This window comes from Mauremys reevesii, linkage group 12 (assembly GCF_016161935.1).
Source record: "Mauremys reevesii isolate NIE-2019 linkage group 12, ASM1616193v1, whole genome shotgun sequence".
Lineage (NCBI taxonomy): Eukaryota > Metazoa > Chordata > Testudines > Geoemydidae > Mauremys > Mauremys reevesii.
The window spans coordinates 6,536,322-6,561,124 of record NC_052634.1 but is presented as its reverse complement, the minus strand read 5'-3'; the positions used below and the strand labels follow the sequence as shown (position 1 = coordinate 6,561,124).

General features: G+C 44.3%; 1 protein-coding gene across 2 annotated transcripts in view; it reads right to left on the bottom strand.

The window, feature by feature from the left end:
• Positions 1 to 3,213: 3,213 nt before the first annotated feature.
• CBL (Cbl proto-oncogene) overlaps positions 3,214 to 24,803 on the bottom strand; it is a 53,243-nt gene continuing 31,653 nt past the window's right edge. For both annotated transcript variants that reach the window (XM_039496476.1, XM_039496477.1), the window contains exons 3-16: positions 23,550 to 23,696; positions 21,957 to 22,113; positions 19,830 to 19,951; positions 19,144 to 19,281; positions 18,047 to 18,134; positions 17,339 to 17,470; positions 16,599 to 16,802; positions 14,818 to 14,949; positions 13,567 to 13,944; positions 12,594 to 12,688; positions 11,726 to 11,881; positions 11,115 to 11,218; positions 9,334 to 9,516; positions 3,214 to 6,550 (exon numbers count right to left, since the gene is read on the bottom strand). In XM_039496476.1, coding sequence (XP_039352410.1) covers positions 6,276 to 6,550; positions 9,334 to 9,516; positions 11,115 to 11,218; positions 11,726 to 11,881; positions 12,594 to 12,688; positions 13,567 to 13,944; positions 14,818 to 14,949; positions 16,599 to 16,802; positions 17,339 to 17,470; positions 18,047 to 18,134; positions 19,144 to 19,281; positions 19,830 to 19,951; positions 21,957 to 22,113; positions 23,550 to 23,696 — 2,311 coding nt within the window. In that variant the 3' untranslated portion in view covers positions 3,214 to 6,275. The remainder of the gene's footprint in view (positions 6,551 to 9,333; positions 9,517 to 11,114; positions 11,219 to 11,725; positions 11,882 to 12,593; positions 12,689 to 13,566; positions 13,945 to 14,817; positions 14,950 to 16,598; positions 16,803 to 17,338; positions 17,471 to 18,046; positions 18,135 to 19,143; positions 19,282 to 19,829; positions 19,952 to 21,956; positions 22,114 to 23,549; positions 23,697 to 24,803) is intronic.

Here is a 24,803-nt window from a genome sequence, read left to right as displayed (position 1 = left end):
CCAAAATACTTCCAGGACTGGCTGTACTTTGTCTCAGTTCACAATGGTGCAGTGAGAAACTAAATTAGGGGTGGTGACATTCCCTAGGTGTGGCCTGTACACTTGGACTGTCCAATACATGACTTCAGCGCATGTGCTTTCACCTCCTCCTCTCTTCACCCCTCGTTCGTCTGCTGCATTTATAATGGACGCCCACAACTGGGTCAGGAGCTACTACTGCATTCCCACTTGGACAAGAACCGGGGCTCTCGTTTGTTAGACTCAGTTTGGTTTAGATCCACCTCACACAGGGGTGGGCAAACTTTTTGGCCCAAGGGCCATATCTGGATATGGAAATTGTAGGGCGCACCATCAATGCTCATGAAATAGGGGGTTGGGGTGGGGCTCCAGCTGGGGGTGGGGCTAGAAATGAGGAGGTCAGGGTGTGGGAGGGGGCTCCAGGCTGGGGGTGCAGACTCTAGGGTGGGGCTGGGAATGAGGGGTTTGGGGTGTAGGAGGGTGCGCCGGACTGAGACCAAGGGGTTCAGAAGGGGGGAGGGGGATCAGGGCTGGGGCAAGGGATTGGGGTGCAGGAGGTGGCCGGGGAGAAGGCTCCAGCTGGCGCTTACCTCAAGCAGCTCCCGGAAGCAGGGGCATGTCCCCCCTCTGGCTCCAGGCCAACAGGAGCCGACACTTGAGGCGGGGCAGCATGCGGAGCCTCCTGGCTGCCCCTACGCGTAGGAGCTGGAGGAGGGGCATGCCTGCCATGCCACTGCTTCCAGGAGCCATGCGGAGCGAGGCAAGCCCCCGATCTTGCTCCCCGGCAGGAGTTCGAAAGCCGGATTAAAAGGTCTGACAAGCCAGATGTGGCCCAGGGGCTGTAGTTTGCCCACCTCTGACTTAACTCTGTAGTTGTGCTGCTGCTATAGAGGAAGCAGACACAAGACTTTCACGAAAGATCTGTTGACAGTCATCTCTCATAAGAGGTCAAGAGTACACCCCCCCGCCCAAACCAAGAGAGGCATTTCTCATTAGTCTCTTATAAGAATGAGGTCTCTCAGGTACCAGTTCGCATTGCCTAAGAAGCACATGCTTTCCTAGAATCCTAGCAGTTGGTGACAGACCCTTTTTCCTATATCTCCCCCCTTTGCTCAGAAGAGGCAGTGTTGACAACCCATGTGTTAGCAGGGGACCAAGGTTCTGTGAATGAGGAGGAATCCTCACTCAGTAGGGCTGTGCAGTTTAAGACAAACTTGCAGCGTCTCAAGGCTTGTCTACACTAGTGTTTTGCTGCTTTAACAATACTGGTATGACTGACACTGAAAAAACCCCTACTGTTGATGCAGCTATACTGGTACAAGTGTTTATACCATACTCCAGTTCAGGAAGAAATACACCATATGCAGACGCTCCCCGACTTACGCAAGCTTTCCATTCTAGGTTTGCGTAACCCGGGAAGCGTCTGTACCAGTATAACTTCAGCCACACTAGGGTTTGTACTGGTATAACTATGCCAGTGTGTGGGGGCGGGGGGGAAGCCACCTGTAACAGACACAGTTATACTGGTATATCTTTCCTAGCGTAGACCAGGCCTTAGCTGTCCACCCTAATAACGCCAGTTTGTATTAGGATGTACCAAATAACCTTTAAAAGGTCTCAGGTACCTTTTATCAGTTCCTTTGGTTGGTAAGAACACCCAGTCAGTAGTTTTCAGCTTTTAATGTTCATCCCTGTTACACAGAACATGCTTGTGATAGTTTCAAGAGCAGTACTTTCCATGAATCACAGTAAGACCACCTCACTGATATGCTACAACAAAGGAAATTTATTTAAAAATAAAACTTTGTTTTGTTTTGTATTTTTTTTTTTTTTTACTGACACAGGTGCATGAAATTCAAAACAAAAAAAGCTCTTTAGTGGGCTGCATACAAGAATGAAAAAAATTAATAAATAACATTAGTATAACTTCTAAACATTAACAATGTATTTGCAAAACAAAATGAGGACTTTAAATCAAATGAACCTTAAAGCTCAGCTACTTTCTGTAAGAATATTTACCTTCTGTTTTTCTTATTCTTTACAGGTCTGAAAGGATTAAATACTGCTAATATAAATTTTTTTTTTATATTAATGACACTATTATACTTCTTAAAATATTTTGTGAAAATCTCAACATTTTAACACTGATATTATATAAATTGGTATTCATTATTCAAGAGAAATAAAGCTACTCTTCCTCCCCCACCATGAATTTCAAAAAAAGGTTTATATTAGGAATTTAAAAAATAATAATTTGTTTGTTTCCTGCTCTGATTTTAAACTGGGGCACATTAAAAAAGCCACAAGAATTGCCTTTTTGTCCTTAGTCAGCTAAAATGCACATGTACAGCAATTCCTCTGCCCCTAGATTAGCTGGAAAGATGTACAGGGTCTTAGTGCTTAAAGCAATGTGCTGTTCCCCGCACCTATCCCGCTGCCCTGGGATGTGGGTAGCAGTTAGGGACACACGGGGAAAGCTGTGTTTACAAAGAAAGCAAAAGCCACTGCGAACCAGCAGAGCGGCACTATCTGTTTAATGCTTGAGTCTGCAGCACTTGCCGAGAGGAACAAGGCAAGTGCCGGCCAGCAGGCAGATTTCTCCACCTAGAGAAGTAACAGCATGTCTGTTACCGCCCTCCTGTGGGAACTGTCTGTCTTGTAGATTCCCATACAACTGGGAGGGAGTGGCTGCAAACTGGGAATGGGAGGACACACACCTGCAGCCACAGCTACCTGCCGACTGTCACTTGGTGAAGCTCCTCTCTCACTGCACTGTATTTTGCTTGCTTTGTTTCCTGGGGTGAGAGGTGGGGGACAAACAGTATTTTTATGACCAGAACTCTGACTGGTTTTGTTAAAAGCGAAAAGAATCCTGCATTACAATTCTACTGTCTTCACACCAAGCTTATTACAGCACCAATCCAGACAAGTCACCATTAGTAACAGGGATAAGGTAAGAAATCTCCACAGTTGAAACGCTACAAAACACAGGGTCATCTTTGAAGCAACTCCTGCCCATCTCTCTCTCTCTTCTCCCGCCCACCCCCGCTTCCGTCCCCTTCAAAGCAGTTGCACTCACAGGCATCTGTAAAGCTAGTCTAGTTGAGGCTCTACGTTTTCACAAGAGGGGACTCGGATCCAGCCGGGAGATGCAGCATTCCCTTAAGAAAGGCACTAGACATTTGGCTTTTTTTCCCCTTCCATTTCTTTCTTTTAAAGTAAAATCAGAAGTTCAGCTTTTGGAATAAAGACACGGGTGGGATGGGGCAATCAGAAGGTTACCTCTGCAAAAGAAAAGCAGCAAAGAAAACACACCACAAAGTGCTTGACTTTACTCCACAGAGAACAACCTCAGGAAGCGCCGTTGGCTTGGCTATGCTTCGGCAACACTCGCAGACTGTAACAAACATTCATGTGTGCAAGGAGAAAAAGCCACTTAAGTTCCTCAGATAAGTTTAAGACACAAACATTGGGCAGAAAGGACACATGCATAAAAATAACGTCAGAGATCCACACCACAAGGATTGCCTTCAAATCTCTAATCCTGGAATGATGTCCACAGGCAATGAACCTCCCCTGACAAGAGGTCTGTCAAAGCTTTGCTAGGCATGATCTAATTAGTAACAGGACAAGCCTGTGAAAGTGGACTGTCCACAAGGAATAGGACATTGCTGCTTTGAACAACATGTGCTGCATGGCAGGACAAGAGGTTAAGGCTTTTTAGTTGGTAAAATGTAACTGCTCTGCAGCAACGGCACGAGCACTACCACCCTGTTGAAAATACAACCACCGTGCACACTGAAACACCCGGGCTGACCTGGCAGAGAAAGTTATAAGCCAAGTGGCTGCAAAACCAACGCAGCGTTAGTGGCAGCTTTGGAGACAGATACCAAGAAGGGGTAGAAAAGAGTAGCCTTTACGTCAGAAGGGTCGCTATTTGCTTCTGAAGCACATTTTGGACAAGCACAGACCAGGAAATGATTTGGATACTCCAGAAATTGCTTAGGCAGGATCAAAACTACCACTGCGTCATGCAGATGTAATAAGAGAACAGAGCTGCCCTTGTACCAACCTCAGCTGTTCCTGCACGAGACCTGCTTTTCAACAAGGGCGGAAAGACAGGCTGACCACGGCCTGCTATGTATCGTCACAGCATTTCACACAAACACAAGACATGTCTGTCACATGCATGGGCAGAGGAAGAGGAGAAAAGGTATATTCCATGGAGGGCAGACCATCACCCTTCTCTTTACAGCTCAAACTTCACTAGGGCTGGACTCTGCCCTCAGCGATGCACATGCAACTCACGCTGAAGTCACACGACTTGACTTTGCACTATTACAGTGAACAGTCAGCATCTCCCACAGGTCGCACCGACACAAACCACAGCATCAGGCTGTGTTTGCAAATTATACCTCTGGCACCGAAACAGAAGCAATACTGATGGGCAGTGACTGTACCGCCCAGAGAGTGGCTCTCCCTAGCATTCCAGACAATATTTTCTTTACCAAGAAAGGAGGAAAGAGGACAGTCCATGCATTTATGTCACCTAGATCCCACTGTACTTGCAACAATAAGGCTGTAGATTCAGAGAGAATCATTATGTTCCACATAAAATGAGAATCTAGTACTTTGTTCCCTTCTGTAACATTTGCTATTACTCTTGTTAAATTCCTTCTGTCAATTTCAAGGTGCTGATCTGATTACCAGATTCTGTAAAAGGAATGAACTACATCAAACAGTCTTGCACCCCATAAAGATATTGCAAGCCATAAATATTCATTTAGTCACGACTGCTGTTCATTCATACTACTGACATTCAACAGCGAGCCAAATAATTGCAGGCACAATCTGAAAAGTTAATGTGCACTGAATACATGCATATTTTGTCCATTTGTCAAACTATGGTCTCTGTATCTCTATTCGATTTAATTCCTCTCTGACAGAATCAGTCACTCCGTGAACACCAACGACACACAAATTGAAAGGGATTGACTAAGCGGGTTACTAGCAAGTCAGGTTTTTCCAAAATAATAGTTGAACACGAACTTTTAAAGTCCAGCTCGACTGTTTCATAACTACACAATTTCCTCTGATCTCCCGTCTGACACAAGCTCTGACAATTCCCTGGTGTAAGAAAGGGAAAGCAAGCCCCAGATTATTGTGGCAGACAACCTCAAAGAATTTTGTTGCATTTTTGCTACAAAGCAGACACGATACTGATGAGTTGCATCGGTTGCACCTACCTACTCCACAAAACCTGGCACATAGGTGAGTGGCTCCCACAAGCGCTCTCTAAAGGAGAGGATGGAATGTGTGTGAAGGCCACTAATGTGCTATAGCCGCCATGCAATTTAGATAAATAAATCATCATATTTACCAGATGCAACATTCCTATAGAAAGAGTACATGGCAGTATCCAGTGGTAGCTGCTCAAGTCCAGCACAGCTGTAAGCAAGTTGAAGCACTGAAGCACAGAATGCTCTGGGCTAAAAGGATAAGCAGCAGCCAGTTCTCCATGCCTACCCTCCCCCCCCAAAGTTCAACCTATCCAACTCCCTGGAATCCAGTGCCGGCAATGCGATACATGGGGAGATAAATCCATCTCCCAGCACTAAGGAGTTAAAAATACTTGACTGCTGCCAGTCACACTTGCGTCCCGGCTAAAAGGGAGGACTTCAATTGTGAGCAATAATTATGGGGACAGGAGAAATGCCACAGTGAACGGAAGCTATCTAATCATTTCTTCCTAGATCTCCTATGTATTCCCAGCAGAGGGCCACACAGACTGCTCTAAAAAGCCTGAGCCAAACACACAGCAGTGAACAGGTCCCAGTCTAGTACCATGAACCACAGGACACACCACATCAACCTGGCGACATTTTCAGAGCATTCAGTTAGAATTCACAGCACAAAACACTCCCCCACCCCCAGAGCATCAGCTCTGGAATCACTTGTCATGATCCCTATTTCTACCAATGCCCTTTGAAACAAATCTGTACTCCCAAACAAGAGGTGGGGGTGAAGGACTCCAAAACGATGCCAAGACACACGCCGTATACACATCTATCCGCTCGGTTTCATTCCATTGCTTTGAAATCTGGAACCACAGAAACCTGATAACTGATTCTCTTAAGAGGCAGGGCTGAATTCAGCACAAAGTCTCTCAAGGAACCCCTTCCTCCTTGCGGTTGCAGCTGGGCCATGGGCTGCCCAGGCAGTTGGTCCACTGAAGTTGTAGGCAGGGAGATGATGTGCTATGTGGCCACGTGTGCAGGGGAGGAAATGGAGACAAATTCCCGGAGAATATTCTTGGCCATTTCAATATTGTTATGTGCAATGACCAGTGCTTTCTGAATGTCCTGATATGAGTATCCCTGGCTCATAAGGTTCTCAATCTCACTGGAAAGCTGGGGCGATGTGCTGGTGCCACCGCCACCCTGCTGACAACTCCCGGCTTTCCGTTCAGAGTTTATCCTCCGCGGTAAGGGCTTCGGCGGCCGTTCTGGAACTTGAGAGCCATCGGAAGAACCTGGAGGGAGAAACAACTGTGTTATTTTTGGAAGACGACAAGTGCTTGTTGCATTAACAGGCAGCTTTAGCACTCTGTAGAAGCACTGGACCACAAGCCACTTTTCTCAGCCAGCCTGTCCCTTCAACTTCAGTTTATGTCATCTCCTCTTCCCCGGTGCACAAAAATGGTTACAGAGGTTTAACAAATCATTAGCAAACCCTACTGGTTTTGCTTATAGAAACAAGATCTCCAAGCAAATGGGAGCTGTTTGGGTAAGTCTGTGTGAGCAAACCTCAGATATCAAAATGAGAGTAAGAGAGTAGAGGTCTGGAAAAACAATGCAGTACAAGGAATATGCATAAGATTTCACCACGCATCCCAATGTGTTTCTAAGGCTTGGGAAAAACCCCTGTTTAACCACTCACATATTACCTAATTTATCAGGCACCGCTCTTTTCTACTGAGCCCTGGCCATTCTGGCCTCAGGGCCAGGTCTGCTCTTGCGTTTGCACTTCTGCACCACATCCCCTGCTCCCTCTGCAATAGTTCCAGTGGAAGGGAACCCTACCTAGTAACAGTAACCCTGCTATAGCAGATCAACAAACTCAGCCTCTTCGGCCTTTCCTCACAATGAATCATTCCAGCGTCTACCTTCCCAAGGGCCATGTGTTGTATCCTCTTGTGAAAAGGTAACAAAAACACCAGTCACTGATTTGCCAGTGGAAATCTGACCACTGTCTAGGAACACTACCCCTTCAGATATCACTATCTGCTATCCCAGGTTCCTTACAGTTGTCTTCTCATTTTAACCTTTGACAGCTGTAGAAAACATTTTGTCCTGCTTTTCAAATCACCGGAAACTTTTCTAACTGAATGTTGAACATCTTAACGTTTGATTTGCCTTTCAGGGTAACCTCTCAGGTGCCTGAAGATGGCGTTTTCCAATAGGATGAACTTCTGCAACGTTTACAAGTCCTTAGAGTAAGAACCCCCAAACAATCTAGTTATAAGAAGCCAGCCCTGCAGCACTGGTGTCAGGAAGGAAGCAGTCACCATGATGCAGGCTCTCTGGAAAACATATATCAAAAGCACAACAGGCAACAAATTCACTGAAGCTGCCTCATCCACCAACATGCAGTTCAACTTACTAATCTTCCAGGAAAAACAAGCAGCTTAAAAATAACCAAAAAGCCTTTCATACAATTGTGAAGAGGAACGCCCTCCACAATTTGCCTTAGAAATAGGTTGTTCACCATAAGTTGGATCATGTTTCAGAGACAGAGACACATGCTGCATCAGATGTAGCCATGTTGGAGCCAAAAGCCTAAAGAGTAAGGAAAGGACGTTCTATGGCACCATTGCCAACACACAGCCATTGCCATAATGGTCCATCCCACCTAGTAGCCAGCCTCTGACAAGAGCCAATACCCTATGATTCAACAAAAACTCCCCCAAATCATAACACTTAGCCCTCCTAAAGCACTTTTCATCTGCAGATCTCAAGGCACTTTACAAAGGAAGGACAGTACCATTATCTCCACTTTACAGATGGGAAAACTGAGGCCCAGAGACAGAGACCAGAGACAGGATGGCTACACAGCCAGCAGTGGCACAGCAGCAAAGCACAGCTGGGCAGATTCTGCTCCTCTTTATCCCCATCCCCCCCATGGTGTTCTGTGGAGTAATGAGGAGAGAGAGAGAGGAGGGAGGTGTGGCATGGCATAAAAAGTCCTGCTGCTGCTTCTCCTGCTGGAGGAGGAGGAGAGGAGAGGGGCTGAGTGAGGAGAGAGCTGGCAGAGCAAAAAAAAAAAAGGGCTCTGCAGCTGGGAAGGAGGAAGCTCTCTGAAAAACAGGCAGCAAAGACCTGGAAGGCAGTGATCAAGGCAAGGAAGACACCCTCTGAAAGGTGCTGCCTGGAGAATCTACTACTTTGAGCTGCTCTTTGCTTAGAGTCTCTGCTAGGTTAGAGGGCTTGGGAGCAGGAAGCACCGTTTCCTACTTCTCCCCCTGAGCCCCTTGCCACAGCTATCACATCCTCTTCCTCTGGGAGTAGCCTTTGATTCCTGGGGGGAATCAGGCATGCTGAACTCCTCACTAGGGTAGCCCCACAAGATGCAAGACTAATAACCCCAAGGTGGTCAGTGCCTCCATCAGAAGTGACTAGATAGTTGCAGAATGAGAAATCCCAGGCTCAAACAGGATTTTTGGACAGAGTGAGCCTTGATTTTCACTTTGCAAGTCTGTGTTAGCCAGGACAGCACTATTCTCTACTGGCTGGAGACAGAAACAACCAGCAAGGCCCTTCCCGCTACAGGGTGGAGATCACCAAACAGTTTCAGAACACTAGCTCCATCTGCTGGCAAAGAACTATACCCGAGTCTGACCTAGCACAGAAGATCAAAGATTGGTCTTACTGCCTTTGCCTGCAGAGTTACCAATGTCTTTAGGGGCTATAACATCAGAAACCTCAGTTTTAAGTCCAGCTACAGTCTGTGTCTTACTTCCCCTGCCAGTGTGTGCTACAGGTAAAGCTAATTTCCACAGAGGAGTATTCTTGATGACCAGGTGAATACGGTGAGTTTTGCCAACTGCTAATCCAAACACCAAATGGTATAAATGGCTAGTGCAGCACATATTAAGATCTAAATCAACCCTAACCCCTCAGGACTGGAGCACCTCTGTAATACAGAACTGATTCTTCTGTAGCATAAAGGCAATAACGAGTTAGTGACAGAGAAGCTTCAAAGATGTGTACCAAATTATCAGATACCACTGTAAAAGCAGGAGGTAAGGGTGTTCACCTGTGACGGGATCATAATCCAGAGACATTCGGCTGAAGGCAGACGTGGCATTGGAGATATCAGACAGTGTGCGACGAGCTGTGGCTGTTGGTAAAGGTGGTTTGGGGATATCGTATCCATCTTCTTCATTCTCAGACTCTTCTGGGCCATTGCTGGCATTGGCTGCAGCCATATCCCCCTCATCTAGAAAAACACGGAGCTACTTGTGTCTAAGTGCTGAACAAAGCCTTCTCTTTCTTAAGACAGGCAGTACAGTTCATTCACATCAGTCCCCATGCCTTCGCAGAGCAGATAGCTAAGGGGCTCTTGTTGACAGGGGCGGCTCCAGACACCAGTGCACCAAGCGCATGCCTGCGGAGGCAAGCCGCGGGGGGCGCTCTGCCGGTCGCAGTGAGGGCAGCAGTCAGGGAGCCTTCGGCGGCATGCCTGCAGGAAGTCTGCTGGTCCTGCGGCTTTGGCAGCACGCCGCCGAAAGCTGCCTCACTGCCGTGCTTGGGGCAGCAAAATACATAGAGCCACTCCTGCTTGTTGAAACCCCTAGTCCAGAGGAAGTTGTTTCCAGGACAGTGAGTAAAATGTTTCACAGTGGAAGAGCTGTAAATGCCTACCCCTGCCTCAAGTGGTACATTATTTTTTTAAAAACCCATGTGTGTCTCAAACACACACGCACTTCAGCTTTCCTGCTTAATTTTAAACTTTACACTATGCTTGCGGAGCAATGCAGATGCCTTTAAGATCAAATCCACCTTGGCTGAGTGCTCCTTGAGTTTCTGCAGTTGGCACTCAACTAGGCAGAAAGCGAAAGGGGGCACGAGAGACACAGTACACTTTGTGTCCCACCAAACACAAACCTGCGGGCTGGTCTGTGTGTGCAGCTCCAGGTTACTCTTTACCTTTCTAGTAAAGTTAACTATCTAGCTCTATACAGGATGCATTTCTAATGCATCAATCACAGCAGTATCCAGGGCATCACATACAAAATGGAATCCATCATTCTGCCAGGAAAAGGACACAAACATGCCATCCCTCCCTCAATATAGATACACTATCTTGAGCATGTTCATTCTTGGCTACTCCCTTCCAAGAAGCAATGGCAAAGTCATTTTGCAGCTGTGTTAATGTGGGGCAGGGGCTGTGAAAAGAGACATCTTGCATCAATCCTCAAAAGGCTCAAGATTTGGGCTCACCTTGATCCCTAATGGCAGAAAATTCTACAGTCTAGGGACATCAGTGAGAATGCTAGCACGCCAAAAAAATTGCCCTGGAGACATGCTGTGTGATATCCCCACTAATCACAACTGCCACATAGGCCTTTGCCTACGCCACTGAGAATCAGCGACTTGAAATGGATCGCACTAGAAAAGGAGTGTGTCAGGGAAGAATTTCATAAATTCAGTAAAAATTACCAATAATAATGATGAGAATTAATGGGAACAGCTGGAAACAGAAAGATGACAAGTCTGGGCTGACAATTTCCATCACAGCTACCTACAGCTACTACCACTTCATACAAAATCTTCTTAACAATGATTTCTTTTAAGCAACTGATGAGTGTCTTAAACCCATGTTAGATCAGGTTCTCTTTACTGACATCCCAGTTCACAGTCTGTAGGCAATACCAATTGATCACTTATGCATATGACAAACTATTTACCTTGAACAGCAAGTGATACCTCTGTTAAATGATTGCTTAACTGCTATTTAAACTGGGAATCTTATCAATTCACTCCTACCCAATTTCTCTCCTGGGTGCTTTATAACATGCATTCATGCCCACTCACCTGAAGTGTTGGTGGTCTCCAAGTCAGAGGATGTTGCCTGGGATTGAATGTTGTACATAGCTTCATACATACAGACATTATTTGGCTGGTCACACTCCAACTCTCTGTATGAAAGGTGGGAAAAAAATGTTCCCTTCAGACATGCAACAGTAGTTTCCTCCTCACCTAAAATCTGCTATTTAGATTCTTCTCAGATGCATGCCGTGATATGAAGCACAGCTCTGCTACCTACTTTCTTTCAGAGAATATTTGCTCTCATACACATTCTGACATTGTCTCCATTGCAACATAACAGATCAAAATTTAACTGGTGTAACTGGAAAGTGAGGGAATAAAGCTGTACATGGAATGTCACATTTCTATATCTGCTGGTGTCAAAGGACCAACAAAAATGGCCTGGGGGCAGGAGTGAACTGATTCCACTATAAAGGACTCAGACCAGAGCAATGTTGACATTTCATTTACCCCACTACTCTAATCTAGATCTGGTCAATACCAGTGGGAAACAGACAGCAGGTAAACCACGGGAATAAAACCTCAGCCAGAATCAATGGACAAGCCTCCTTGGACGGGTGGGGTTGTAAACACAGCAGAGACAACTGTAGTCTCACCGTAAACCAGGAGTCATTTCCAAAGGCAGTTTGATCTCTGGTTTTTGTAGGGCAGGACCAGGTGGCACCAGAGGCAGAGAGGATGGTGACATGTATTCAGTATCCTCATCGCTTTCAGACTGTTCCCCGGGTTGCAGTTTTGGCACAGGCAGTGGTCTGGGGGCAGAAGGAAGAGGATCAAGAGCATTTGAAAAACAGTTAATCCAAACAACACAATCAGTTTGAAAAGCAGTTAATCCAAACAACTACAAAATAGCACCCAAGAGCTCTCAAGCGCTGAGAGCCAAAGCTTCAAGCAAGGCTTTTCAAACTGATTCTGACTGAAGCAACAACCTGGCTTACTGGAATTCTGAGCTATGTAATTGTGAGACCCGACTTGCCAGTGAAATCATTAGCAAAAGTCTTGTCCAAGGTGTGTGGTAACAGTGACATACAGATATCCTAGCCACCGGAGGACCTCACATTTCAACCTCATGCTGCCTCTCTACATATATTCTCCCTCATACCATATGTGCTGCTGTTTCTAAGGCACAGCTGTATCTAAGGCACAGGACACTGCACACCAGTTGTCTGAGACGGCAACAGTTCTGGGTAATGACCATTCCATCACCACTCGAAATGACCAGTTACAGATCTATACTAAGGATACTTGCTGAGAGATTTACTTTTTCTTGTTCGTATGTTTTTAACAATCCAGAGCTTGAATCCTAAACGCAGGCCATCTATAGAACGTCAAATTCTAACCCTGGAACCAAAGAGGCCAAGATGTGACTACAGACCCAGAAGAACATTTCTGCCCTCTCTACAGCAATCCTGAAACGAGTGATCTCTACTGCAAGAAAAGAGCCTTCATTTGAAAGTAACGCACCTGATCGCTAGGGAGTAGATAGCATTGGCAGATGAAGAGGGTTTTATTTTGGGGTGCTCATAGTCTGAGCCTGTTGGGGGACCACTGTTCAAGTTCTGCAAAGAAAAACCGATAGGTTAGAAATAGCACTACTGTCAGCAAATTCCAATAGACATCAATGTCCCATCACCCGAAGCACCAATTCTTGTCTGAAAAAGGAGAGCTTCTTTGACATTCTGAATCATCCATTTAAAGAAACCTTGCACCTGCAAAAGAACCTGTTGATATCTAAAAAGTACACTGGCTTTCAAACTCTGAAGAAGCTTGGAGTTGGAGGAAGCAACTGATAAGGGTTAAAGAATGAAAGAAAGTAAAATGTTCTGGGAAGCATTTCTTCTGGACTGAAACATACCCCCACCACCATTGTGATGCAGTATCAGTCCCCAAACTCAACACGGACTTTGGTACGTCTCAAATTTTTTTTATATGTATGTATAAAAATAACAACATGCATTTCCCCCAAACCACCTCCAAATATAAAAATATCATCATTGGTTGAAAATCCCAAGTCAATAGTGACTGTAAATTGTTGCCAACTGATAGCAACCATTTAAAACAAGCTGGGCTCTTAGTCCAGCTGCCAACGGACAAAGAAACCACATCCCAAAAAAGCCCACCACAACCAGCACTACCTGACCACCTTCCTGGCTGTCTCAAAAGAGAGGCCAAAGGACTGAAGTCTCCTCTCCTACAGACAACTCTGGGCTGGGTGCGATGCATAATCCCAGGGCAATGACATCCCATAGGAGGATTTATTGCTCACAGCTCTTGATCCAGCACTTAGAATTTGTATGAAAAATGTGAACAAAAATGATAGCTCAGCTTTATCATCACTTCAGAGAAGTCTCACACAAGTAGCATTCCGTCTCTCCCACTCACAGGAAGCAGTCCTGCACCACTAGAAAGCAGGATGCCACCACACCCGGTGACTTACCGCTGTGGTGTCTAAGCTGAGCGTACTCCCATGCCTAGGAGCATCAGGTCTGGAATCCATCTGAGATGGGAGTGAGAATGGGAGCGAGTGCCGGTTCGTCAACTCTCTTCCTGCCCAAGGGTCACTAGGACTGAGAGCTACAGACGGCGCTTTTGGAACCGGACGCAATGGCCAGGGCTCCCCCTGACGGCTGGAGGGTACGGGGGGTAATTTATCTCTGGAAGCACAGTCTCCTGGTGTACAGGGTAAAGGACGTCTCTGAGGTCGACTCTCTGCCCCAATGGAATATGGCCTGTCTGGTGGGGGTGGTGGTGGGAGATCTCTGAGTGTTGGAGGTACCGGCAAAGGTTTATCTTTATGGAGGGGACCAGGAGCTGCCTGTAAGAGAACATCAGACATTTAAAACCACAGCTTAACAAGCAGGAAGTCCAGCTCACTGCACATATCCCAGTTAAGCAGCTTCTTACACAAAATTAATTCTAGGGCAGCTGAAGAACATGAAATAACTCCCAGCTATATCCTCCATAGACTTTTAGATACAACATTTAACCATTTATGGCTAGGAATATACACTAAGTCCCAGGTTTGCTTTCTTGCTGCCCACCATGGCACCATAACAGGATCCCTACCAGAACTCATACTATTTCATCAAACTTCTTGTACAGATTGATTTCACAAGTCAATTTTTATCAAGCACGGAATAAGAAGATTGGTTATTTTCCCACCTGATCTTTCAGCACCAACCCACAGCCTCTCCCACCCACTCCAAAAAAACCCAACAACCACCCTTACACCCCACCTAGAAATGCTACCAATACTGTGCTTCCTCCTTCTACTGGTCCTTAAGGAAATATGACCATCTCTTTCTTTTAACTCCCTTCCCCTTCCTTAGTTTTCTCTCTGGAAAAAAAATGCTTGGTGGAAAAACTGGGACAGCAGGGGAAAACTGTAAAGGGAATACAAGAACCAACTTCGCACAGCTAGGCTACTAGCTGGAATAAACAGTTCCATAAATGCAGCTCCACGTGGGTCAGACGTGTACTGGTTGAAGACTGAGAAGGACAAACTGCTTCCTGGGGGAACTGTGGGCCCTCCTTGGATGGAATAAAAGAGCTGGTCTGAGATGACTTGTGGAGAGGAAGGAAGAGAAGGTAGAGCCTGAAGAGAGAGTCAGGACAGTCCACCACTTTTCCCATAGCTCCCCCCGCACTCAATAAAGGACCTTGGAGGAGTGTGAAAAGAAGAATTCACCTTGGAAGTGGTCCCAGGGCTGGAAGCTCCAGAAGGGATGGATACACGTTGCTGCAGAAGATCTAGTCGTGGGGGTACTGGGGGAAGTGAGGCTTGTGGAGTCACAGAGAATGGAGAAGGAGGGCGCTCAACCTGGAAAAAGAAAATTAAGAAAATGAACAAGTGTCAACCCATGGAGAAGCCATCCTATCTAAAGCACCACATCCCTCCTGCCTTCAAGCTCTGCACCTCATGTTACCTTGCTGCAGCTTGTAATGAAATTACTACATTAACACCAAGCATGCAATAAGAGGTCATGTTTGTTTCATAGCATCGCAGCCTTTGTCTGGAACAAACCTTGTGAATCACCAACAGGCCCAACTCTGGCCCTCAGCCACATGAGCACATACCTAAAAACCTCACTCTAAAAGGCTTATAAATTGTTTGGTTGGACCAACTATCTTTAATACTGGATTTGCAGCAGGCATATTTTCTTTTCACCACCAGAGGGCATGCTCCACCATCTTAACGGCAGAGCACGTGAGTGAGCATAGTTATAGTATAGAGGTGTGCAAGTTGTCCCTTTGCCATGATGGCACTTACAGCAATCATTAGCGTGCACCAGGAGCGGTGTCAAAACCTTCCTTCTTGTCCTTGGAGAACTGTTTCACCACCTGACAAATTAGAACAGTCACTCCTTTTTCCCTTATCTTTATAAGAGTTGCTTTATGATACAGGCTAGAGCATGGTAACCTTGAACAGCTTGACAGAATTTGTAAGCATCTGGTGCTGGCACATCCGGAGCACTTGTCTACTGCAAACCACAATGGGAGTCATGTCATGTCATGTCAAGGGAACTGTATTCTGACCCCAAGAAATGACAAGCTGTACCGCACTCATCTGCAAAACGGTGCCTTGGAACTTCAAATGCTGACTACAAAAGAATTTGCAATAAGGATGAATCAATGTGGATTATCATTAAATCTGAACAGAGGATTCTTTATTAGAAGGCCCTGTTTTATATAAAGTGAAACTAACTATTAAAAAAAAAAGATCAGATTCAAAATCTTTCCCTAGGCACCAGAACAACTAACTGCTGATGGACAAGGGGCAGCAATGAGCCAACAAAAAACAAAAACAAAAAAAACAAAAAAACCACCCCCACTGTGCAGTGATTCATAAAGAATGCCTTACTTGCACACATTTCCCTGGCAGGAAGCAGCATTGATGGAAGGCAGTCATCAGACCTTTATTACACAGATTAATCAGACAACATATTCAAAGACGACAGTCCAATTGACTTGCTCAGCAAAACAGATTGCCCTCTATTTAGTTCAGTCATCAGCACCTTGGAAAAACTCCTTCTCTAGCTGGTTGCTTATACTCAAGCCCTAAGGAAAATGACTCAATTTCTGCTGATAAGGCTGATTACAGATCATAAATCAAAAGCAGCATTGCTCAGCATGCAGAGAAGCATTATAAATATAGGTCTTGCATTTCAGTAGATGAATTGAGTTATGTCACTCTGCTAATGGCTTGGACAAAGCCAGGACAACACATATAATATCAGAGATACTGGTATGTAGAAAAACATCACCTGACTGAACTGGTAAGATCTGGCTGAACTTAAGTTTCAATAGTGTGGCACTTACCATCTCTGTACCGCCCACAACCTGGAAATACAGAGGGCAGTTTCCATTCTGGGGCTCAACAACTCCTTTGTGCACAGTCAACAAGACAAAAACCAGCTTATTCTGCGTCTATTGCCACATCCAGCTGTATGTGCCTAATGGGGCCTTTACCTTCGCACCAGCCAATTCTTTCATCATGAAGAGGGAATCATCCGCTCTGTCATCTTCATCATCATCATAGTTTGGGGAGGGAGCTCCCTCTGCACATTGCCGCAACAATCCTCCTCCTCCTCTGGGATCAAATGGGTCGACTACAATGGGCTCTGTGCCTTTGATTTCACAACGGCAGAATGGACAGCCCTGACCTTCCGATTCCTGAAAGGAGTGGTGGGGGAGAGGAAAAAACCTATTAAAACCACCACTGTTATGGAAACAAGTAAAATGGACAGTAACTCATCAGACAAAGGAGTTTAGTATCTTTTCAGCAGGTGTATTTTGGTGGAGGGAAGGAGGGAAACAGGAATTAAGACTGCACTATAAATATAGCATGATCCTTATTTGGAGTAAAACAAAAAAACGGGCTTTTAAAAGGCCCTCCCACACACACCACTCTTAAGGCAAGTAGTTGCTATGTCACAAACAAGGAGGAAAAGGTAGGAGAGTCTAGTGAGTAGAACCAGTTTTGAACACAGAGTCCAAAGTCTGCATCCTATGGGGACAAGACTTTAACACCCTTTACAATAGGTTAAATAGATATATTGATATGAATTTCAAGCTCCACTACCAAAATTATCAGTACCCATAAGGGTCTAAACAGTTCTGAGAAGGAAGGAAGGAAAAGATACATCACCCCGGCCCAAAGACAGACCAACTTTGTTCGAAAAGAGTGCACAAATGGGGCAATTCCTTACCTGCCATGCAGTGAGACAGGAAGTGCACATCAGGTGTCCACATGGCTCAATCTTCACGTCCTTGTCATTTTCGGCACAAATTTTACACAGCTGGAATGTGGAGCCCATCTCGCAGTACAATTCATATTGTTCCTTGAGGGAAGGAAAACAGAGATAATTCACTCTGGAATATAATGTGCCTCATTAGTCATAACTACAAGAAATTCACCCAAATATTCTCACACAGAAAAAAAAAATCAAAATCACAGCATCAAACCACAGCTCAACAGAAACAGACGGTTGCAAAGGTTACATTGCAATTTTATGTGCTAGAGACTCCTGTAAGCAATGCTTCTGTCAAGCTCTGAAAAAAATGGACTTGAAGCTATCCTAAAAGAGCCTGGAAGCCTTTCAGTATAGATCTTCAAGTTCAACTTAAGGTCACATGGGTCAGGGATAGAGAGACATACGAGTTAGTGTGTCCTTCTGCCAGCACGATCATATTACTCTAAACAAGGAACCCAAAACTTATCAGCCCTAGACAGAGATGAAGCTTTGTTTGATGTTTTCAATCTATCCTCCCCAACCCAACCACTCAGATTTTTGTGTGTCTTACAAGACCTAATATAGCTGCTTTGTACACAAGGAACCAGTGTATTAAGCAGATGTGGAGGCCTGAAAATGGAGAGAAGTGGTGCTAGTTTGACAGGACAGAATCCTCTTGCTCACCTGTGTAACTTTAATGTGGTCCTGAGGTGTAGGCTCACATAAACCGGTCAGGTCAGGATTCTGATTCCGACCATCAGGAAATAAATAACTGCAACAAGTAAACAAGACGTAAGATTTAAAGAAAGGCACCGTTCTTTCTTTCTAAAACCCTTTTTTATCTCTTTTAAAAAAATGCAGAAGTCAATTATGCTTGAACACTGATCACTCAACAAAAGAAAAGTCTGCGTACAGGTTCAGCTTGGTATCACCTCGTAGGGGCACTTTACCATGCAAAGACTGAGCATCTCAGTTCTTTTGGAATCCAAGGTGCTTTGTTTTGAAAAAGAACTTTCAAACCAGGGAAAGCCCCCTAATATACCACATTTATCAATAGGCAAACAACAAGTCTGATTTCATGGTTTCCCTTTTGCCAGTGATCAAATGATGGGTTTGGTTTTTTTTAAATAAAAGGTACTCTCAGCCCTCAATCTTCTCTTCTTATATGACCCACCCTGCAGTGATGGCTTAATGATGAAACTGTAACGCCCGAAGAAAGAAAACTGATGTCATAACTCATAATCCTGATTTTTGTGACATCGGTATAGGGTAAAATCGAAGAAGAGGCTAGGCTGACAGGAAACTACAAGCCAGACATGTACCTTCAACAGTGGCACTGGGAAGTAGAGACGAGCAATGAAAAAAATGGCGCTCTCTATGAATATTCTCAAGAGTCAAATTCCCTCTTTTAGAAAGCAGTTCAGTAAAGCAATTAAGCTTGTGAGCAGTTTCATCGACCTCAACAGGACAACTAATATGTTTAAAAAGTGCTTTGCTGATTCAGGGCTTAAAGAAAGAGGAAGAACTCCGCAATGTCCACCCACACAATGTCACTATCAACTGCATGACCGATGCAAAACGCTGCACTTGCCACCAGACAGAATGACACGTGAAAGAATCCACTAGATATGTTCTATCTTCCCACTCATTTCAAAAGGTACATTAACCAGTGACAGGATTAAGGCAGCTAAATCATAGGATGCACAGCAACAGGGTGCGTTGTACACTCACCGCAGACTGAACAAGCACAACACGCTACAGGCTGAGGCAAAGTTACTTACAAGCCTTCCCTGAAGCCATCTATCAGTGCTTGAAAAAGAGGTTTGTTGTGGGGGATAGTCTGGAGAATGTTCCCATCTGCAGTGACGTAACCGATGGCCCACTGACCAAGTCGCGTACAGCTCAATCGGAATATGTAACTGAAAAGAGACAAAAGAACAGAAACTCCAAGTCTGGGCTCGATCAGCCAAAAAAAAGTTAAGTGCCAAGTAGGTAGCCTCCATCTAGCTATCTCAAGACGGAAGATAAAGACGAGCTGAAGTAGCTGGAGGATTTCTACCAGCTTTTACCACTTTACTCACGTGTAGCTCAAAGGGAGAACCCTGCAGTCTGATAGTGAGTGAAGCATCTAAAAACTCATATGTGTGTGTGTGTGTGTATGCTATTGAACAAGAATCCACAGTGATAAGGATGAGTGTCATCACACTCGCTTGCTGTTTCAAATTGAAGTTTTTTAAAAGATTATACAAGGTTTCCATTTTTAAAAGTAGCTTGCAACCAGTGGTCTCCAGAGGCGAGAGGCAGTAATCCCCTCCTCTACCACAGCGCACTGTAATAGCGACCACCAAAACACTGAGTAAGGCCCCTCTGTCAGACCGAACCCCCACTGACACAGCAGGTGCTGCAAAAGTAACTAACTAGGAGTTAGCAAGAGTCCTCAAAAAGGCAACTGCTACCAAGCACTAACCTGCCAGGTTTGTGGATGAATTTCTGAAGCCGTGCTTTCACCTCATCGTAAGTTAGGAATGCCATGTAACCAGGATGAGTCACTGCTAGGCTATTCCAGTTCCTGAGCAAAGAGGACCATGGCTAAAGAAACAACAAAAGAAATATCATTAACCATGCACTTCCAAGGTGTACCCATGCGCATGATTGTCCTTCATCTAAAGAGGTCAGTTCTTCAATAAACTGGAGTTCTTATTGCAGGGGCTAAAACTTAAATTTACAATCAAGCAGCATTAGGATTTGAGTATCACCCCATGGAGACAACACAAAATAGCAACAGGAGGGTGACAAACCCTGCCAACATGCTAAGTGTAGCAGCAACAAAAAGGAAGCAGTGAAAGCCAGAAACGTAGATAGCAAGGTGTTTCAGTCGTAGAGACATTGGCCCTTTCCCCTTAACCACACAGGAAAAATGCCCTTAGCCAAGTCTTGGCATCCCAAGAACCCCTTTCCCCCACACCTCCATGATAATTCAGTCAGAGAGGCTTCAGTGGAGTTGACTGTAAGGCGATGGAGCAACAGAAAGTACCGCGATGCTTGGGGATAACAGTGTTATAGTCTGGCCGTGCAAGGCTATGATTGGTGGCCATTCCGGGGGGGAGTGGGAGGGAAGGAATGAGGTATAAATATTGCTGTTATCTAGTAGCACTCGCAGAAAGGAAACTATGCAACTCTGTGTACTCAGCTCAACCAGCAACCTGACCAAAACACAAAATCAAAGAACATTTTCCGTATCCCCTTTAGATAGATGGAAGGATAGGCAACCTTAAAGGTGAGGAAGAATAGATAACTCAGAACGTTTAACAGGTAGGGAAAAAAAAGGGAAAGAACCCACTAAGTGAGACATTTATCAACGTAGTAGTCAAAACACCATTGGGAAAGAAATCCCAGTCAATATACCTTTAACAAATACCAAGGGATTAGCCATTCTGCTCACAAGGAAGACAGCCCAGGAATGGCTACCACTCCCACAACCATTCTGGGGAAACTAACAGAGGTGAGACAGGGATAGAGATGAGGAATCCAGAAGATTAAGCGAAGAATTACAAACTAGAAACTATGACTCGGCTCTGTCACTGACATGCTGCCTGGCCTCAAGAAAGTGACTTAACTTCTCTGTCTGTAAAATATGGAGAGTGATACCTAATGACCTAATCTCACAAGGGTGTGGTGAGAATATTGTCTGTACAGTGCTGTGAATGGACAAAGCAATATACAAATGCTAAGTGTTATTAACATACACAAAGTCAAGAGAATAAGCTTAGCAGTTTCCAATACTAATAACTATAACAACTCTTCACATACTAGAGTAGAAGGAAGAAGTACACAGTGTGACCAGCTGCTACAACACTGCATATGGGAATTTTTCAGTTAAACATCTTAATTACAACCCACCCTATTACATGGGAAAAAGCATGTCAGAGCCAAAGAAGTAAATGTTTGTTCTTGTAAATATCCAATTGCACCATCAGAAGCTACACTCTTTATCCAAGTACTACTGGTGACTCAGATTTTTTTTTTTAGGTTTTCACCCAACATTAATATTGATTCCATTCAACAATACAGATGTTTATTTCGTATAGAAAACACATTATGTTTATATAACATTTTGGTTGTGGCAACTCGAGAGCCAAGAAATCTGAAGTTCCATAGTGTCGTTCCAACCTAAATACGCCCCCACAGAAAAAAAAATCCAACAATAAAAGGGCACAAGGGAGAGTTAGGGATGGACTGATAGAGTGAGCTTCACATTTCCTGGCTCACGGAAGTTTGTCACAACTTCAGTTTAAAACTGACCTTTAAAGTGGGAAAAATTGATTCGGGGAGGGATATTGAAAGCGTGCTACAATTAAAATTTATTTTTGGAAAGCTTCCCCCCCCTTTGGCAAGAAATATCACACAATGCTACCAAACAGCAGAGCTCGAAATCTTAAAAAAAAAAAAAAAAAAAAAAAAGGGGGAAAAGAAAAGTCAGTCTAGTATTAACAGTGTTATTTAAGGCCTGGCTTACTCTAGTATGAAGGTCTAAGCAGTAGGCTACATATATTTCAAATAGTGTTTCAAGTGACTCACGTTCCTCTGCCCTTACCTGAAAGAGTCGGGTAAAGATATCAAATTCAAACACTGAAATGTAGTCATTGCACGTCAAGTCAATAGTCGACTTCAGGGCCATGGCCTCTAGTCCTGAACTGATTGGATGCACCTCATGCAAGGCTTGGCGGAAGGTCTTCCATGGGACAATAGTCCTGGTGGGGGAGGAGGAGGGGAAAAATTCACAAGTGTGAAAGGAGCTCAGAAACATCATCATGCAATGCCACAGTGTTACACTCTATATATTATATATACACACACACACACAGGCACCCCCAATTAGAAAAGGAAAGAAAGACAAATCCAATTGAACTCAGCGAGAAAATTACTCTTGTCAAGCATGAGGGAAAAACTTCCCTGTATCACCAGCAAACAGCAGCAAAACAGCCATCTTTCAGTTCACTGCTCTGCATCAAGTAAAATCTTGGAATTGCAAGCCTAGCTCTGATCTCCCTTCCCCCCATCCCGTTAATGCCTGTGCAGCCGACAGTTCACACTGAAAAACAGCATACACAGCACTTGCTATATGATGTCATCATTTGATCCATTTCATCTTTCAGCAGCAGGCACAGGAAGAGTTAATTTAAGTCTCTCTGGAGCAGAGACCTAGATAGTCAAACGACAGCACACAGTATCTAGAGAGATGATTTGCCTGAATGTAGCTGGAGACCAAAACTTGAACTTTCTATATAACTGAGTTGTTTCCTTCAGAAATACATAGTGGAAGCCTATAAAAAGATCCCTGAAAAGAGTTTACCAATCTTCAGACTCCTATCTCTTGCTCAAGTCCAACTGGTTTCATTTTTTGACTCCCAACTGTTACTCTATTAATTTATTATATGTGATGTACTAATTACACTGTTTACATGGTGTGTCTTATTTAGTCAGAAGTCACTGTCCCATTCCATTAAGCCTTCTCCTCTAATATAGTTATTTCTAAAATTAATAGTGTTTTATTAGATTTAAAAAATAAACCTGACATTTCATTGGCCTGTACCTAAATATACATTGCACCTAACTTTCTCCTTTATTCCATCTTAACTTGGCCATTTTGCAAACTGAGCAAGACAAGCAATACATAAAATGCTAAAATATTATTAGAAAGAAAATAGGGATTAGGAGACTGGAAAGACTAATTGAAGGAAAAGTAAAAGAACTTAATATGAACAGCCTGGCTAGCAGACAACTAATGTGGGAAACACGATAACCATTTGCAGGCAGGAAGAAAGAGGAATTATTTAGGATGTCTGGAAGTTATGGGATTAATTAAGAAAAGGAAAGTTGAAGCTGAATGTCAAGGGAAACTTCATAACAGTAAAATAATCCCCCAGAGAAAGTGGGGAAAGCCCCATCACTTGACATATTTAAATAAAAACTGGACAAGGAACTGGAAAATATAACGTAGGGAACAATCCTGCACTGGACCTTGGCGAATAGACTAGATGATCTAATAGGTCTTTACCATCACTAATTTTACGATTAATTTGACAAAAGATCATCATACTCCGTAAAGCAGAAGTAACATTTAAAAACAGTGCACCTATGGATTTCCTTCTTGCATCTTTCATATTAAGCACATTTAGAAACTTACTTTTCACCAAAAGCTTTTCTCCAGAACTCTGCAGCATCTGCCTTGGTGATCCGGAACGTATCTCCTTGGAAGAGGCCACTTGGGAAAATGCCTTTCAGTTCTGCCAGCATATGGCTGAATATCAGGGACAATTTTGTCAGGTTACGCCTGCAAACAATTACAAAAGCAGTTTCTTTTTAAAAAGAAAAATGTGACTTTACACTGTTTGTGGGTAAGTCAGACAGATGCAGAAGTAGCTTGAAGGAATCCAGAAACTCTATCTCCCGATTGAAAAATGCTCCCAAACGGGGGACTTTTCAAACATGCATTTATAGTTCTCAGCACATTTTGTCCAACACATAGCACTTAAAGAGATTCACATTCTGGAAGTGCTGGATAAACATTGACTAATGAACTAACCCTCACTACCTTTCTGAGGTAGGGGAGTATTTTAAGCTTCATTTTGTAGTTAGGAGAAAGAGGTTAAGAGACTTGCCCAGGGCTACCCAGCAAGTCAGGTGGCATAGCAGGATTAGAATTCAAGATGCCTTGACTTCACGTCTCGGGCTCAAGTCCTTACACCATGTTGCCAGTAAGGGATGCTACCTTTTAGTTAGGCAAAACTAAACTTAGGCACAGCCTTACCCCAAAGTCATAAGTCTTATAGGAGAGCACACCCTCTTCCTCCAACCCCCAAAGGAGTCAAAATAATACTCTTCCTGGCTAGAAGAAACAGATTGTGATGGCACGATAGAAACATGAGAGCTGGCTCTCTGCTCCTGGATGGAAGGGGTGTTTATTTGCTTTCTTCCCTCACACACCCTTTATGTAGGAAGGCTCCTTTTCTCTTCCTCCTCCCCACCACCACTGAGTGTTGGGAAGGACAGAGCTGCAGACTAGGAATGGGGGAAGTCCAGTAGTTTCTGTCCCCCTCCACATGGGAGACAGTACAGAACTACTGGCATGAATGCTGGTGTCAGGTAGAACAGGGAGAGTGCTGCTTTGATTAATGCTTTTTCTAAAGACAATGTAGGCAGATCACTAACGATCAGTGGGTTTCAGCAGCAGAAGAGCTGCTCAGCAGCCACAGTAGGTGGCACAAGAAGCTCCCCCACCTCAGCACTAAAAATGCCTTGACTACTGAACCACCGTGGGAGTGGGATTCACTCACATGGAACAATTTTTTAAACATGTGATCTTTAAGGACACTATTGTAGGGTAATACATCCCTGAACGCAGTGTTAGTTTGGATGTACACTGGATGCACCTGCTATT